Below are 13,741 nucleotides of genomic sequence, written 5' to 3'. Positions count from 1 at the left end.
ATTGGAGGTTTGGATGATTCCGCCACCCCAGGTTGTAAGTGTTTGAGAGCGGCTGATTCTGCGTCTTGTTAACCCAATTTGCCGATAATACCTGATCAGATCTGCTCTCTTGCAACACAGGTAAGAATTGACAATCCTGAGGTCTATGGTCTGAAGTCTCACAAATCGTGCAAATCTCAGCTTTCGACTTTTCGGATTCCATGACTTCCAATTTTTTAGATAACGCAGCTACAAGGGCCTGTAAGCTAGTGTCCTCTTTAACCTCATATCTGCCCCCGCCACTGATTGCTCGGATAGGTTGGGCAGCTATCGGCACCCGTTCAGGTCGTGCGTTCCACTGCTGGGCACTCTCAGCGAGACAGTCTAAAAATGATAAGCCCTCGTCTGATTCCTTACGAAAGAACATCCCATTGCACATAGACTGGACAAATTGTTTGCATACAGGGGTTAAAGCAGTAAAAAAATAATTCACTAACCTCCATGATTCGAAACCATGGTGTGGGCATATGTTCATCAAGTCCTTGAATCTCTCCCAACATGCCTGGAATGTCTCGCCATCTTTTTGCATGAACTGACTGATCTGCTCCTGCAGGTACTGAGTTCTCTGAAGAGGAAAAAACTTATGTAAAAACTCACGCTGCATTTTGGCCCAGCTAGTAATAGAGTTAGGGCGCAAAGAATTAAACCAGATTTTTGCCCTGTCTTTCAGAGAAAAGAGAAACAAACGTAATTTAATGTATTCATCAGTCCCAGCCCTATTAATGAAAGTGGTGCAAACCATCTCAAAGTCTGTCAAGTGTTGGTACGGACTCTCAGAGTCCATCCCGTGAAATTGGGGAATCACAGATAACATGCCATGTTTAAGAGTAAAATTCGGTGCATCTTGTGGCAACACAATGCATGAAGGTGTGGATGTGCGTGCAAGCTGTAGAAAATCTTCAAGTGTACGTGGTGCATGTGCAGCCATAACTTCTTCAAAATAATGGCCAAATAGATTATTCAGCTCAAATTCAGAATCACTCGTAGGACTAACAGGTGAATAGTCAGACTCGGTGCTATGTGTATCCTTATTGGTGCTAGGTGAAAGTCTATACAATTGATTCGAATTATCTCAAACCCAGGGCATCAAACATCACAATCGCCAGCAGAAATCCACTAACATGGCAACAGACAAAATTTTTTTTGCAATTTTTCAATTTTTTTCTATTTAATAAAAGAAAATAAAAAAAAAATTTGGGAAAACGCAAAATTTGAAATTAAAACTGGCAAATCCCCGGCAACGGCGCCAAAAACTTGACTCACTCAAAAAATGAGCAACTCGGAAGCTATCCCAAGTATAGGAGTTCTGTCGTGTAATATTAAGCACAAGGGTTAGATCGTCTCCTCAGGGAATGCGTTTAATCTCAAATTTTACGTTCTTCTAATCGAACTTAAACGGGTACTGAACTCAGTTCAGATTCGGGTTTTTCAAGATTGTTCAATTTCACTTTTGATGAATTAAATGACACGTAATTTAAAACTCTAAACTAACATGCACTAAATAAAAGAAAACAAGAATAGAAACCCTACGTCTACTTACAGAAACATTGGGACACGCGTTAATAAAAATGGTAACATTAATCGTGGAATTAAAGCACATAATGGAAACTGAATCACACACACACACATTAAAAATCGAAACTTAAACAAAAATCAAGAATTCGAACCAAAATTTAGTATTTTGAAAACTTAAGAAATACCCAGACAATATATAAAAACACGAACTTTAACAAAAAAAAAAAAACTAAACTAAATCAAACTTCAACTAAAAATTAAATTTTTTTTTAAGAGAAGAGAACAACTAAATTAATCTACTACTAATTTATGGGAAGACAAAACAAAACAAAACACAAAGAAAAAAAACAATTAGATAACCATTATAAAATAAAACATTAAAATTCAAACTTGCAAATAACATAGATAAAAAATAATAAACACAATAGTATCCATCAAAAGAAATAAATGAAAGAAGAAAGTAAGAAGAAGAAGAGAGAGAGAGAGAGTAAAACAGAGGGTGGTTGCAGAGGGAGGCCTGCTGTGCTGGATTGGTGCTCTCGGGTCTGCTATGGAGACTGGCTGAGATGCTGCTCACAGGTTGCTGGAGAGGTGGAGGTCCACGGCAGTTTCAGCAGCAGTAAAGCCTACTGCTCTATTCTACTGGTGTGGCTGAAGCTTGAGGAGAAGGGAGGAGCTGTGCAGCACTGGTGCTGTGATCTTGGCAGCAGACTGCTGCTGGTGTGGCCTGCAGAAGAGAGAGCTCTCAGACTTCAACTGGTTGCAGCAGCTTCTCAGGTGGAGGCTGGACTGTTGCAGCAAGTGGCAGAGTTTCCTGGGATGGTGATGGCTGGAGCTCGAACAGGGGGTTGCGGCTAGAGCAGAGAAGAGCTCGGGTGATGGTGGCCTCTCGGATGTGGCTAGAGTAGAGGGACAGATGGGACTGAGTTGCTGGAGATCCCTGGACTCAGAGTGGATGTGCAGAGCGAATTTCAGCAGGAAAACAGAGGAGGAAAAGAAGGGAAAGGAGAAGAAGAAAGAGGAAAAGGAAGAAGAGAAATACAAAAATATAGAAAAGCTAAAAGAAATACCAAAAGAGAAGACAGGAAATAGCAAGGAAAAGTAAGGAGAAGAGAAGAAGAAGAAGAAGAAGGAGAAGAAGAAGAGTATATGGGAGAGAAGAGGATTTTTTTTTTTTTAGGAGCTGCGTTGGAGGAGTTTAAAAAGAAAATATAGAAGCCCTACCCGGATAGCATTGACCCGACCCGGCCATGCATGGTCGGGTCACATCAAATATTCATTCAAATATATTTTTTATTTTCTCATTTTATTTATTCTCTGTTCGTCGCAAATCTGACTCTTCTAGAGCCAGTAGCTCACAAAACTTAAAACATGAAAGTTGTAGATAATCTTTTCCTCTTTCTCCATAAATTTGAATTGTCTCAATTGGAGCTCGGACGGAGAAGTTAGGCTTGAAATACGAACAGGTGCTGGTTTTGGTTGCCGGGAATTTTCCTGCGACAAAAAATTACCAAAACTTTATAAATAGTGCAATAAAGTTCAAGAATGATGATTTTGGCACTTTATTAAAATATTGGACAATTTTGGACATTTAATTAAAAATATAAACCGTAAAACCCTAGTTAAGATGCCCAATTACGCAGTTTTGACGCGTAATGATACACTAGCTTCGTCGATGAACCCTATTGAAATTTCATTTTTATCCTTTTCTTATTTATTTTCCTTATGTACGGGTTCAGGTCTCTAAACGTTAAGTAAGCATTAATAAAATCCTTGGGCTTGCGAGTTAGAGGTTGGGACGTTGGCATAGTTGGCCGAAACCCCGATAACATATTGTGTGTGCACTTTACTTTTCCGTAATTTATTTTCTACACGTGTATGTTATTTTATGAATATTGTGCATGATTTAATTTTTGCATATTATCTGCGCATTTGGGTTTATGTGTATATAGAAAGACCCTACGTTGTGAAATACTGTTGTTGGATTAGCTAAACTTAGGACAAAATTTTAAATATCCAATTCACCCCCCTTGGGAATACACCAAGGCTAACAATGCCTAAACTTCTCAAACCAAAATTTTGCTTTAGTTAAGTTATAGAGAATCTCCCCAAGATCATCATGGTAGCTTCTGATAATTGAATCAAGGAAAAACGGAGTCGAAATGTTAGAGAGAAGGCAGAGGAACCGAAATTCTATAGAGAGAGAGAGAGAGAGAGAGAGAGAGAGAGAGAGAGAGAGAGAGAGAGAGAGACAGAGAGAGAGAGAGACAGAGAGAGAGAGAGAGAGAGAGAGAGGAAAAACAACTAAATTTTCGCCAAAAATCTTATTTTCGCGTAATTATAGATGGCTGGCAACGTGGCTTTGTCGACGAGACACGTGACCTTGTCGGCGAACCGAAGAAAGGAGTTCGTCGACGAAAGTTATGAGTTCGTTGACGAAACTAGGGCGTTCGTTGACGAAACTTACTTTGTCCCCTTTAAAATTTCCTCCTATTTATGGCCCTTTCTCTTTATTATTTAATTACTATTATTTTTCGAGTCTCTACAAAGAGGGTCGCACGCAGACGAGCATTGGTTGCAATCCATTCCATTACACAATTACAAGAGAAAGAGAATACATATTAGTAAACCTAATATACGTACATAAACTAAAATACCCCTAGCTAAATATATATATATATATATATATATATATATATATTATTTAACAGTATTATTAGAAAAAATAAAATTATTCTTAGTGTCTTAATTTTTTTTGTGAAACTATTATTTATTTATTTATATGACATAATGTCACAAACCCTCAAATAATGACTCTAATAATGATCACGTGACACTTTTCGAGAGCTTTCTCCCAATCAAGTCAGCCAATGATTTCACTTTAACCTGGCAGGCATGAGCATAACATAAGTCTTTTTAACCACATGGTAGCCATGAAAGTGTTATTTTAGACAATCATAATTCACATAGAAAAGAGATATTCATACAGAAAACAATCACAGATCAATAAATTATATCACAATCGACCATAATAAGATATAGTAATGAAAAATACTCTCTATTTTATTCAATTAAGAGAACAACAATACATAAATCATTACATATTGATTAATAGTCAATAAAAATTTCTAGAGGATACATATAAAGTTTATATCTCTCTTGCTTTAACTCATTACATTATCATTCCCTAACACATAGCTTAAATTATAACTTTTACTAGAAAAATTGAATCTAGCCAACTCTTTTAGTTAATTATTTTTTTAAAAAAAAGAGAATAATATGACACAAGGCATGGGACGCCCCAATCAATTGAGAATCTCACCACCTTAAGGAAGCTGTGTTGGCTTAGTTTTTGTCGTCAATCATTAGGCAAGAATAGTAATAATTTAAAGTAGACACCCAAAGCACAAAAAATACCATTAAGTAATTGTTGTGTGGCCCTCAGGCCTCAGCCATTAGACCAGCGAGCAGAACAGAGCTGACACGCGAGAGGCGAAATCCTCAAGCCACATGCCACCATACATCATCATCCACAAATTATATTCGTACATTTATATTTTAAAATTGAAAATTTCCTTGTGGACCATGTCAATAGATCAAACGTGCATGTCATCGTCCCATTTTTCAAAAAAAGTTCTCACATATCTCCCGTTTCTTCCTTCGCCTGCCATAAATCTCAACTCAAAACATTCCTCCCCACCATACCACCCCCCTCTTCCAACCTCTCTCGCTCTCTGCGCCTTAGAAAGAAATTGGATTTGTTTCTTTTGATCGCTGTTTGGGTCCGACATCTTTTTCTGGATTATTCTCTCCTGCAGCAGGTTTTTGCTTGAACCCCACAAATTAATTAAGGATGCTAGCAAAGCGTGGCCACAGATTCTTCAAGTTCAGACCCACCACCATCCCCACCGCCATCGCCATCCCCACTTTGTATTTCGACTCCAATTGATCGATCTGTACTGTTTGATTTTACCGAGAGCCTAAAAATTCTCCTTTCCCAGCTTTTTCATCATCACCCACTTGACATATCTATACAAAATAGTTTTCGCTTCTCAATTCTTCTCCTCTCCCAGCTTTTTCATCATCACCCACTTGACATATATATACGAAACAAAATTCTTCTCAATTCTTGTGTTTGGGGGGAGACAAATGGTAGCAGGGAAGGAATACGAGCAGGCAGCAGGAGGAAGGATAGTGATGATAGGAATAATGGGATGGATAGTAATGAGGATTGATTACTCGAGGCTGTTCTGGCTGCTGTTTCGCGTCTTCTCCTACGAAAACCACGAGGGAAAGCCTCGGATCTTCTAGCACATATATCCATAATTCTTTAGTTCCGTCATATACAGATATATTAGTAGCTTCTGCTCCTCATCGATCGGATTGAAAAATCAAATTATACAGATAAATAATATATTTTATACAACTAGCCCTGTCGTGTCTGAACTCTGAAGAACTGAAGAAGAAGAAGAAGAAGAAGCAGAATAGAGTTTGGGGTGTTGATTGATTGACTGATGCATAAGAGACCCATGCAGAAATCGCGGTTGGGAGAAGCCATTAATGGTGTTGGTGAAGCACAGGTGCTGTCCGGGTACATCGAAACTGATCCATCCGGTCGCTATGGACGCGTGAGTTCCTTACTAATTTATTTTGAATTATTATATATGCACGCTAATCTGAAGCTTTTCTAATTAGTTGCTTTAGATTTAAATTTCATTATGATCTCTCGATCTCTCTCTCTCCTGAATTCAATTGAAATGAATTGAACAGCATCCTTTTCAATTTTTGGATGAATTCTTATTGGGGGAATATATGCTGTAGCTCTATGTAGGCTTAAATGAGTAGAAGCTTTGAAAGCTTTACACGGGTCAACGCTTTAGCTTCTTTGTTTTTCTTTTTTTACGTTTTTATTGGTGATGGGAAAATCATCATAATTCTTTTTCACATTGTGACACGGGATCCTCCTCGGTGCTGGACAGTTAGACTTTTTAGACCCAATAATTCTACCCACGTTGTAAAATATCAAATAACTAGTGAAAAATTCTTCATTTTTTTTTTTTCTTTTTTCTTGTTACGAAGAAAATTTTTGTAGTGGGCACAATTGAATGGAGGATTTTATTTAGAAAAAAATATTTAATTTTTAAATATATTTTTTTTTTTACATTAAACATTGTTAAAATAAAATTTTGTTTTACATGATTACAAATTTTAAAACATAAATGTTAATAATGTATAAAATTATAATTTGTTCATTTATTTTGTATTTTTTAAATGTTTTTTTCTCACTTTTCAGGATAATTAAACATGAAAATATGGATCCTTTGTATTTTATTTTCCTTTCTCACATTTTCTCATATCTAAACTGATTTTTTTTTTCTTTTTTCACTCTTTTGAGTTTTCCAAAGGCCTGATGAGTTTGGATTACACAAAACAATCCAATATTCCTTCTCAACCCTCTTAAGATCCATTTGGGTCAAGGATTTTACATGAGAAAAGAAAAAGAAAAGAAAATAAGGAGGAAGATTGTTTTCCCTTGTATTATCATTCTCTATTAAATACTATAAAAAATGAAAATTGATTTTAATATGATTAAAAAATGAGAAAAATTAAACATAAATTATAGGTAAAATCAAAATTTTGTTTACAATTTTGATATAATTTTTATTTTCTTTCTCATTTTCCTTGATAGTATAAACATAAAAATAAGGATTTCTTGATATTTTTCTTTCCTTTCCCTAATATTTTTTGATGTTCAAATGGGGCCTTAAGAGTTTGAAAATCAAAAGTTTAAATTTTTTAGAAGGAGTGAGAAATTAGTTGGTAAAATGAGAGAAAATTTAGCAATCAATTTTAATATTTATATAGATGCGCTTCACAAAACAAAAAGTGGACACCAAAGTGGTATGCATTTTCTCTGTATAAATATATACATATGCTCATCGAATATTTATCCAATATGGAGATGGTGTTCTAATGCTTTGTAAATTGTTGTAGACTATAATTGCTTAGAGCTGAAATTAGAGGCCTATGAAAAGTCTAGGTTATATATACAACTTGCAAAAGAGTAGTGCTAGTGCCTATCTCTATCTCATGTTTCTTTTCATCTCTTCTACGGCTAAATTTTAAATGAACAAGATAGGAAAAAGAAAAACACTTATATAGGTGTAAATCTAGAAATCAAAGCTTTTTCTCATTTTTTTCTTATTTTAAATTATGGATGTAATAATGTAAAAGTAGAACGAGTTTATTTATGTTTTTTCTATGTAAATATTTTAGTGTCACATGACTCACATGTCATTATTTTTCTTCTCTTTGTTACATATTGTTTTAATTGTGTTTAGAATGTTTAAAAGGCCAAATTTTCTCTCTAGGCTTCTCTCTCTCTCTCTCTCTCTCTCTCTCTCTCTCTCTCTCTCTCTCTCTCTTATTTTATGTTTTGGTTTTTATTCGGCATAATTTACATAAACTCTAACTAAACTTCATTTAAAATTTCCTCAAGTTAATGGTCTCCTCTAACATTCAAATGTCTCCTAAGTAGAGGTCTGACATATCTGATCCCTTCCAAATACTAATATGTCCAGCCGGGTTGGTTTAAGTGGTAAGAGCAACTTGTGAGTTTGGTGACCTTATGGTTACGTGTTCGATTTTCTCTTGAGAGTTTACCCTGATAAATTAATACAGCTGCGTCAATGGGGTAGTGACTTTCACTTCCGAGTTTGGTGCCACGCCATAGTATTCAAAATTTAAATTTGAAATTATATATTTGTTGGAATTAAACTACTGAATTTATTTATAAAAACAACAACAGCAGCAGCAGCAATGATAATCTTCCACATAAATAATTATTATCCATTTCTTGAAAACATAATTACATTTTTTTTTTTTTCAGTTTAGAGAGACACTAGGAAAAGGGGCCATGAAGACAGTGTACAAGGGATTTGATATGGCGATGGGGATGGAGGTGGCCTGGAACCAGGTCAAGCTTCACGATGTCTTGAAATCTCCAGGGGAACTGCAGCGGCTCTACTCTGAAGTCCATCTCCTTAAAACCCTAAACCACGACTCCATTATGCGATACTATGCATCTTGGATCGATGTCCATGGATCAACCTTCAACTTCATCACTGAAATGTTCACCTCCGGCACCCTTCGACAGTAATTAATCTTTAATATTCATCTTATCAAGCCCTTTCATTTTTACCACTAATTATTTTATGCTCGGTTGCGAATTTTTATTTATTTTATTTTCAATTTTCTTAATATTTCAAAAATATCATCTTATTTTTAATTTTTCAAATATCTTTTATTATTTTCTGCATTTTCTATACTGAAAAATCAAAAACCGAGCTCGTATTTCTATAATTATTTGAAAAATTAAAAAATAAGAAGTGAAATTGTTTTCCATAACTGGTATCCCTGCATTCATATTGAAAAGTTGGAAAAGATCATTTCAATAATTTCTAGTTTTTTTATACCATGGTGAAAAAATAACATGATATTTTTGTTATTTTTCAAAAAAAAAAAAAAAAAATTGGGAGAAATCATTTTCCAAAAGTGATGAACAACTAGCTTGCTACCAATTTTAATGATGCTAGCTACTTAAAACCCCTTATTCTGCAATGATTCTCTAGCATTGATTAGAACTAATCAAAATACAGAGTGGATCCTTCAACTTGCCTTAAATAAATGGAGATTCACGATTGACTTTCTAATTTAATCAACAAGAAAGAAAGAAAAAAAAAAAAACTAGTTAGGGACGTAGGGGCAAATTAGCATCTCATAGTCGAATCAAAAGTGAAATTGGATGATATGCATGCAGGTACAGGCAGAAGCACAAGCACTTAGAAATTGGAGCTGTCAAAAAATGGGTTCGACAGATCCTGCATGGGCTAGCTTACCTGCATGGTCACGACCCTCCAGTTATTCACAGAGACCTCAAGTGTGATAATATATTTGTCAATGGCCATCTAGGTCAGGTGAAGATTGGTGATTTGGGTTTAGCCACTATTCTTGGAGCCTCTCGACAAGCCCATAGCGTCATAGGTGTGTTCATCCTTTAGAAAATCAGCTCTTTACCTTTTAAAAATTTCAAATCATAATTTTTAATAGACTTTTAAATAGTTAAAAGTTAGTATTTTAAGAGTTCAAAATCTCATTTACCAACATCACATTCAATCATTCCTTTTTTGTTTTTGTTTTTTTTTTTTTTGGTTTTTCAAAATCTCATTTACCAGAGCTCGTATGCATGATTGCATGCTTAATAGTGGAAAACTTCCAACTTTAGGATGTTGGTGCTAATCATTATAGCTATCTATAACTTACTTCACACTAATTACTACGGAAAATCTCTGATTCTCAAGTTATACCAAAAGCTCTTGATATATATACCTATTTATTTATTTATGCATATATATATAAGGTCCTTAATTAAAAGTACTGTTCATGTCGACATATCTTTTTTTACTTGTAAAAGGTACACCAGAGTTCATGGCACCAGAAATGTATGAAGAAAAATATAGTGAGCTTGTAGACATATACTCATTGGGCATGTGTGTGCTCGAGATGCTTACTTTGGACTATCCATATAGCGAGTGCTCAAACCCTGCACAAATATACAAGAGAGTGACTTCAGTGAGTTTCATCTTTAGCATATTCCTAAATTTTTGTTTGTTAATAGGAATTTGACCATAATATATGACACTTTATGACTTAACAGGGAAGGTTGCCAGAGGCATTCTATAAGATTCAAGATTTGGAAGCACGAACGTTCGTGGGAAAATGTCTTGAGAATGCTTCGAAGAGGTTACCAGCACAAATGCTCTTGCTGGATTCTTTTTTAGCATCGCATGAAGGAGAGCCATTACTAATTCCAAGGGCTCCTACTCAAAAGGGTCCTCTGAATGAAACAAAGGATGAGATGCCACTACTTTTTCTAGCTGACCCTCAAAGGACTACAAACATGACCATCACAGGGAGCATGGACCCTAAAGATGATACACTTTTTTTGAAAGTACAATTTTTTGACAAAGATGGTATCCCTCCAATTAACTTCTCCTTTCCCAAATTTTAGTCGAATTTTTCATTTTTCATTTTTTTTCCAAATTAATTGGTTAATCCATGCACATTTTATAGGTAATGCTAGAAATATATACTTTCCCTTTGACACTCGCAATGACACTGCAATTGATGTTGCAATGGAGATGGTAAAAGAGTTAGAAATCAATGATTGGGATCCATTGGAGATCGCTATGATGATAGAAAAGGAGATATCTTCTTTGGTTCCATCTTGGAAGGAATTGGGCTCATTTGTTACTCACCATGCGGATTTCCTTAGTTATGAAGAGAATTGCGATGAATCACTCTATCCCTTTTGCTCCTTCTCCTCTTGTTCTTCCTCCCATGCTTCTCTCCTTGGTTTTAGCACATCATATGAGACAAGGGTTCATCCAACATGTAATGCCACTTTTAGCCATGACTGGCTTCAAGGTGCGTCTCATTCTCTTAGTGTATATTTGAGTTGACTTCTTCTTTATTAAATTTGATACATTTCCTAATTGGTGCAGAAAATCTAGTCCTTTTTAATGATGATGCAAGTTCTCAAGGCTCTTTAAACTCTCACAAGTGCTACAATTTAAATTACTATTCAGGAAATGATGATGATTTAGAGTTAAGTCTTGGAAAGGGAGATCATATCTTCATAGAAAACACCCACAAATCCACAAGGGTTTCTACTGTAAAAGGCATGAGGGTAGATAATTATAAAACCTACCAACAGAGGAAGATGACCAAGATCAAATCACTAATAGATGTGCGTAGCCAATTGTTGCATCAATCTTTGGTGGAGGAAATAAACAAGCGACGCTTATTTAAGACAATTGGAGCTCTTGAGAACATTGGGTTTCAGGAACCAAGTGAGTTTTCTAGCAGGTTATTACTAGGCAATGGATCTTCTTCTAGATCACTTGATGAAGGTGAAAAGGCAAGATTTGAATGTTGAAATTATCAATAAATTAATATCGGTCTCTTTGAACTATGAATCATCATACTTAGGGATTCTTTGTGGTGTGTCTAATTAATGTGTTTGTGGGCTACACTTGTGAAAAGAATGTGTATAAAGAATGAATGGTTTATAAGTAGCATATGAGTATGTAATGTGGATATCCTATTATTGTAAAAAATGAGGATATTATGCATATAAATAAATTGTAGCACGCGATGTATTTATTTAAAATGATTTATTGATTTGCACTTGGATCTCTATTGAAAAATTGGATTGGAGAGCTTAGTGTTTGTGCATTATCAATATCACACAATCCTTTTCAAATGTTTGAAAGGACAACATAGAGAAATAGGTCAAACAATTTTCAATCAAAGTTGACAAGATATCACAATGATTCAAAGAGGGGATTAAAACTATAATAAAAATAGTCTCTTGTGGCATTGTAAAAGTGATATTGTAGTGACCCAGATAAATTATAGTATATAATAAAAGAAGAGGGAAAAAGTAAAATGTATCAAGGCCTCATTGACGAGTACAGGGGGTTCGTCGACGAGAGAACATGAGGGGCTTGTTGACGAGGGAGCGTTTCATTGACGAGAGGATACCGAGAGGATGTTTTAGCAAATCTGAATTTTATCGACGAAGCAAAAGTTTTTCAATGAACTGCCTTCTTGACCTCGTCAACAAGGTGACGTGACCCGTCAACGAAGACCAGTGTATAAATAGGCCAAATCTTCATTTTTGACTGAAAACTCACGCACAACTCCCTCTTCTCTCTCTCCTCTTCGGTTCCCTACCCTTTTCTCTTAATTTCTAGGTCTGTTCTCTACCTGATCGACGATCCGAAGCCACCACGACACTCCTGGAAAAGTTCTCTGCATATCTACTGGAGTGGATCATCGGTGAGACGAGTTTGAAATTCATCCCAGATTCAAAGTAAGGCTTTTTATTTAGAATTTGGTTTTACCATAGTTGTAGAAAATGTTATAGATGAAGAAATACTGAAGTTTAGTTTTGGGAAATGTTGTTTTCAGGGTGTTGACCAAGGAACCCTGCGGGTGTTGGAGTGATTGTTTTAGGGGCTTTTTCAAGAATCAGGTAAGGGAATAAACTACGCTAGTTGTTTTATGAAAATGTATGTATAATCTTACAGAATTTGATTTCAATATATATATATATATATATATATATATACACACACACACACACACACACAAACATATATGCATTATGTTTGGAAAATACAGTGGTAAATGACGATATGTTTCAAATATGTGTAATACCTATTTTGCGTAGCATGATTAGTATTTATTATTAATTACTATTTTCTGAGAAAATATTAAATGATACAGAGTTTTATAATAATAAATCAGGGTACAGGCCGAAGGTTTTTATATGATATGCCGACGTATGGGCTGAAGGTTTTTATATGATATACCGGCATACAAGCCGAAAGTTTTATATGACATACCGGCATACAGGTCGAGGATGTCCTTACATGATATACCGGTGTACGGGCTGAGCCCTTTACATGATATACTGGCGTACGGGCTGAGCCTCTTATTTGATATGTGATACGGCGTATGGGCCGTGATTGATAAAATATGAAACATCGGCATACGGGCTGATGAATTTCACATTATGTAAATGAAATGTGGTATGATGATATTGAATTGACAATTATTATTATTGAATAGCAATGTATCACAATTTGGAATATGTTATATGTTATCAGAACCTAGTTGGCTTGGTTTAGGCTTGCACTTGCACAGTACCGTAGCTATGTATTCATGATTATCATGATATTGTGTTATCGCTGTCATACGGGGTAGCGTGAGGATGGTAGTCGATGTGGTTATTGCCCTAGTGTACAGACTAGGTCTGGCAGACCCATCGTACTTGCAAACTGTACTTTTGACTTAGCAGTGGTCGGCTAGCCATTGTCAGGTCCCGCCTTCGAACCACACAACCCAGTTATGTGGGGGTAATATATGACACCAGTCAGCTAACCTTCCAGGGTTGTTTTTGTATAATTATTATATGAGATGAATTATGCTTATGGAAATCTAGTATGTTCTGTTATGCTATGATTATACATGTTTTTCCCATAAATGATATAGACAGTTTTACTAAATATACCTATGTATATTTTTATGTATAACACGAAAATACTCATATTGCCACACA

At 35.5% G+C, this 13,741-nt stretch overlaps 1 protein-coding gene and 1 non-coding gene across 4 annotated transcripts; both read left to right on the top strand.

Moving 5' to 3' along the window:
• Positions 1-488: 488 nt before the first annotated feature.
• Positions 489-594, top strand: LOC131161144 (small nucleolar RNA R71). Its single transcript, XR_009138301.1, has one exon. It is a non-coding gene; the product is annotated as a small nucleolar RNA R71 (small nucleolar RNA).
• A 4,445-nt stretch (positions 595-5,039) lies between these two features.
• LOC131161014 (probable serine/threonine-protein kinase WNK5) lies at positions 5,040-11,785 on the top strand. 3 transcript variants are annotated; one of them, XM_058116874.1, is made up of 7 exons: positions 5,040-6,182; positions 8,444-8,709; positions 9,374-9,597; positions 10,028-10,185; positions 10,271-10,586; positions 10,687-11,040; positions 11,118-11,785. In XM_058116874.1, exons 1-7 carry the CDS (start codon positions 6,069-6,071, stop codon positions 11,549-11,551), a joined length of 1,866 nt encoding a protein of 621 aa, XP_057972857.1. In that variant the 5' UTR covers positions 5,040-6,068; the 3' UTR covers positions 11,552-11,785. The 3 variants fall into 3 exon arrangements, with proteins under 3 accessions (XP_057972857.1, XP_057972858.1, XP_057972856.1); XM_058116875.1 differs by having other exon boundaries at positions 5,135-6,182; positions 11,202-11,785; XM_058116873.1 differs by having other exon boundaries at positions 5,180-6,182; positions 11,127-11,785.
• The last annotated feature ends 1,956 nt before the right edge of the window (positions 11,786-13,741 follow it).

Source organism: Malania oleifera, chromosome 7, assembly GCF_029873635.1.
Source record: "Malania oleifera isolate guangnan ecotype guangnan chromosome 7, ASM2987363v1, whole genome shotgun sequence".
NCBI classification, from domain to species: domain Eukaryota; kingdom Viridiplantae; phylum Streptophyta; class Magnoliopsida; order Santalales; family Ximeniaceae; genus Malania; species Malania oleifera.
The sequence above is the reverse complement of the archived record's forward strand: the minus strand, read 5'-3'. Positions and strand labels throughout refer to the sequence as shown.

Excerpts from the sequence above, each read along its gene's own strand:
- LOC131161014 (XM_058116874.1), top strand. The coding sequence starts at position 6,069 with ATGCATAAGAGACCCATGCAGAAATCGCGGTTGGGAGAAGCCATTAAT. Across the intron at positions 8,710-9,373 it reads ACCTCCGGCACCCTTCGACA|GTACAGGCAGAAGCACAAGC; the intron begins GTAATTAATCTT and ends ATATGCATGCAG. Across the intron at positions 9,598-10,027 it reads ACAAGCCCATAGCGTCATAG|GTACACCAGAGTTCATGGCA; the intron begins GTGTGTTCATCC and ends TACTTGTAAAAG.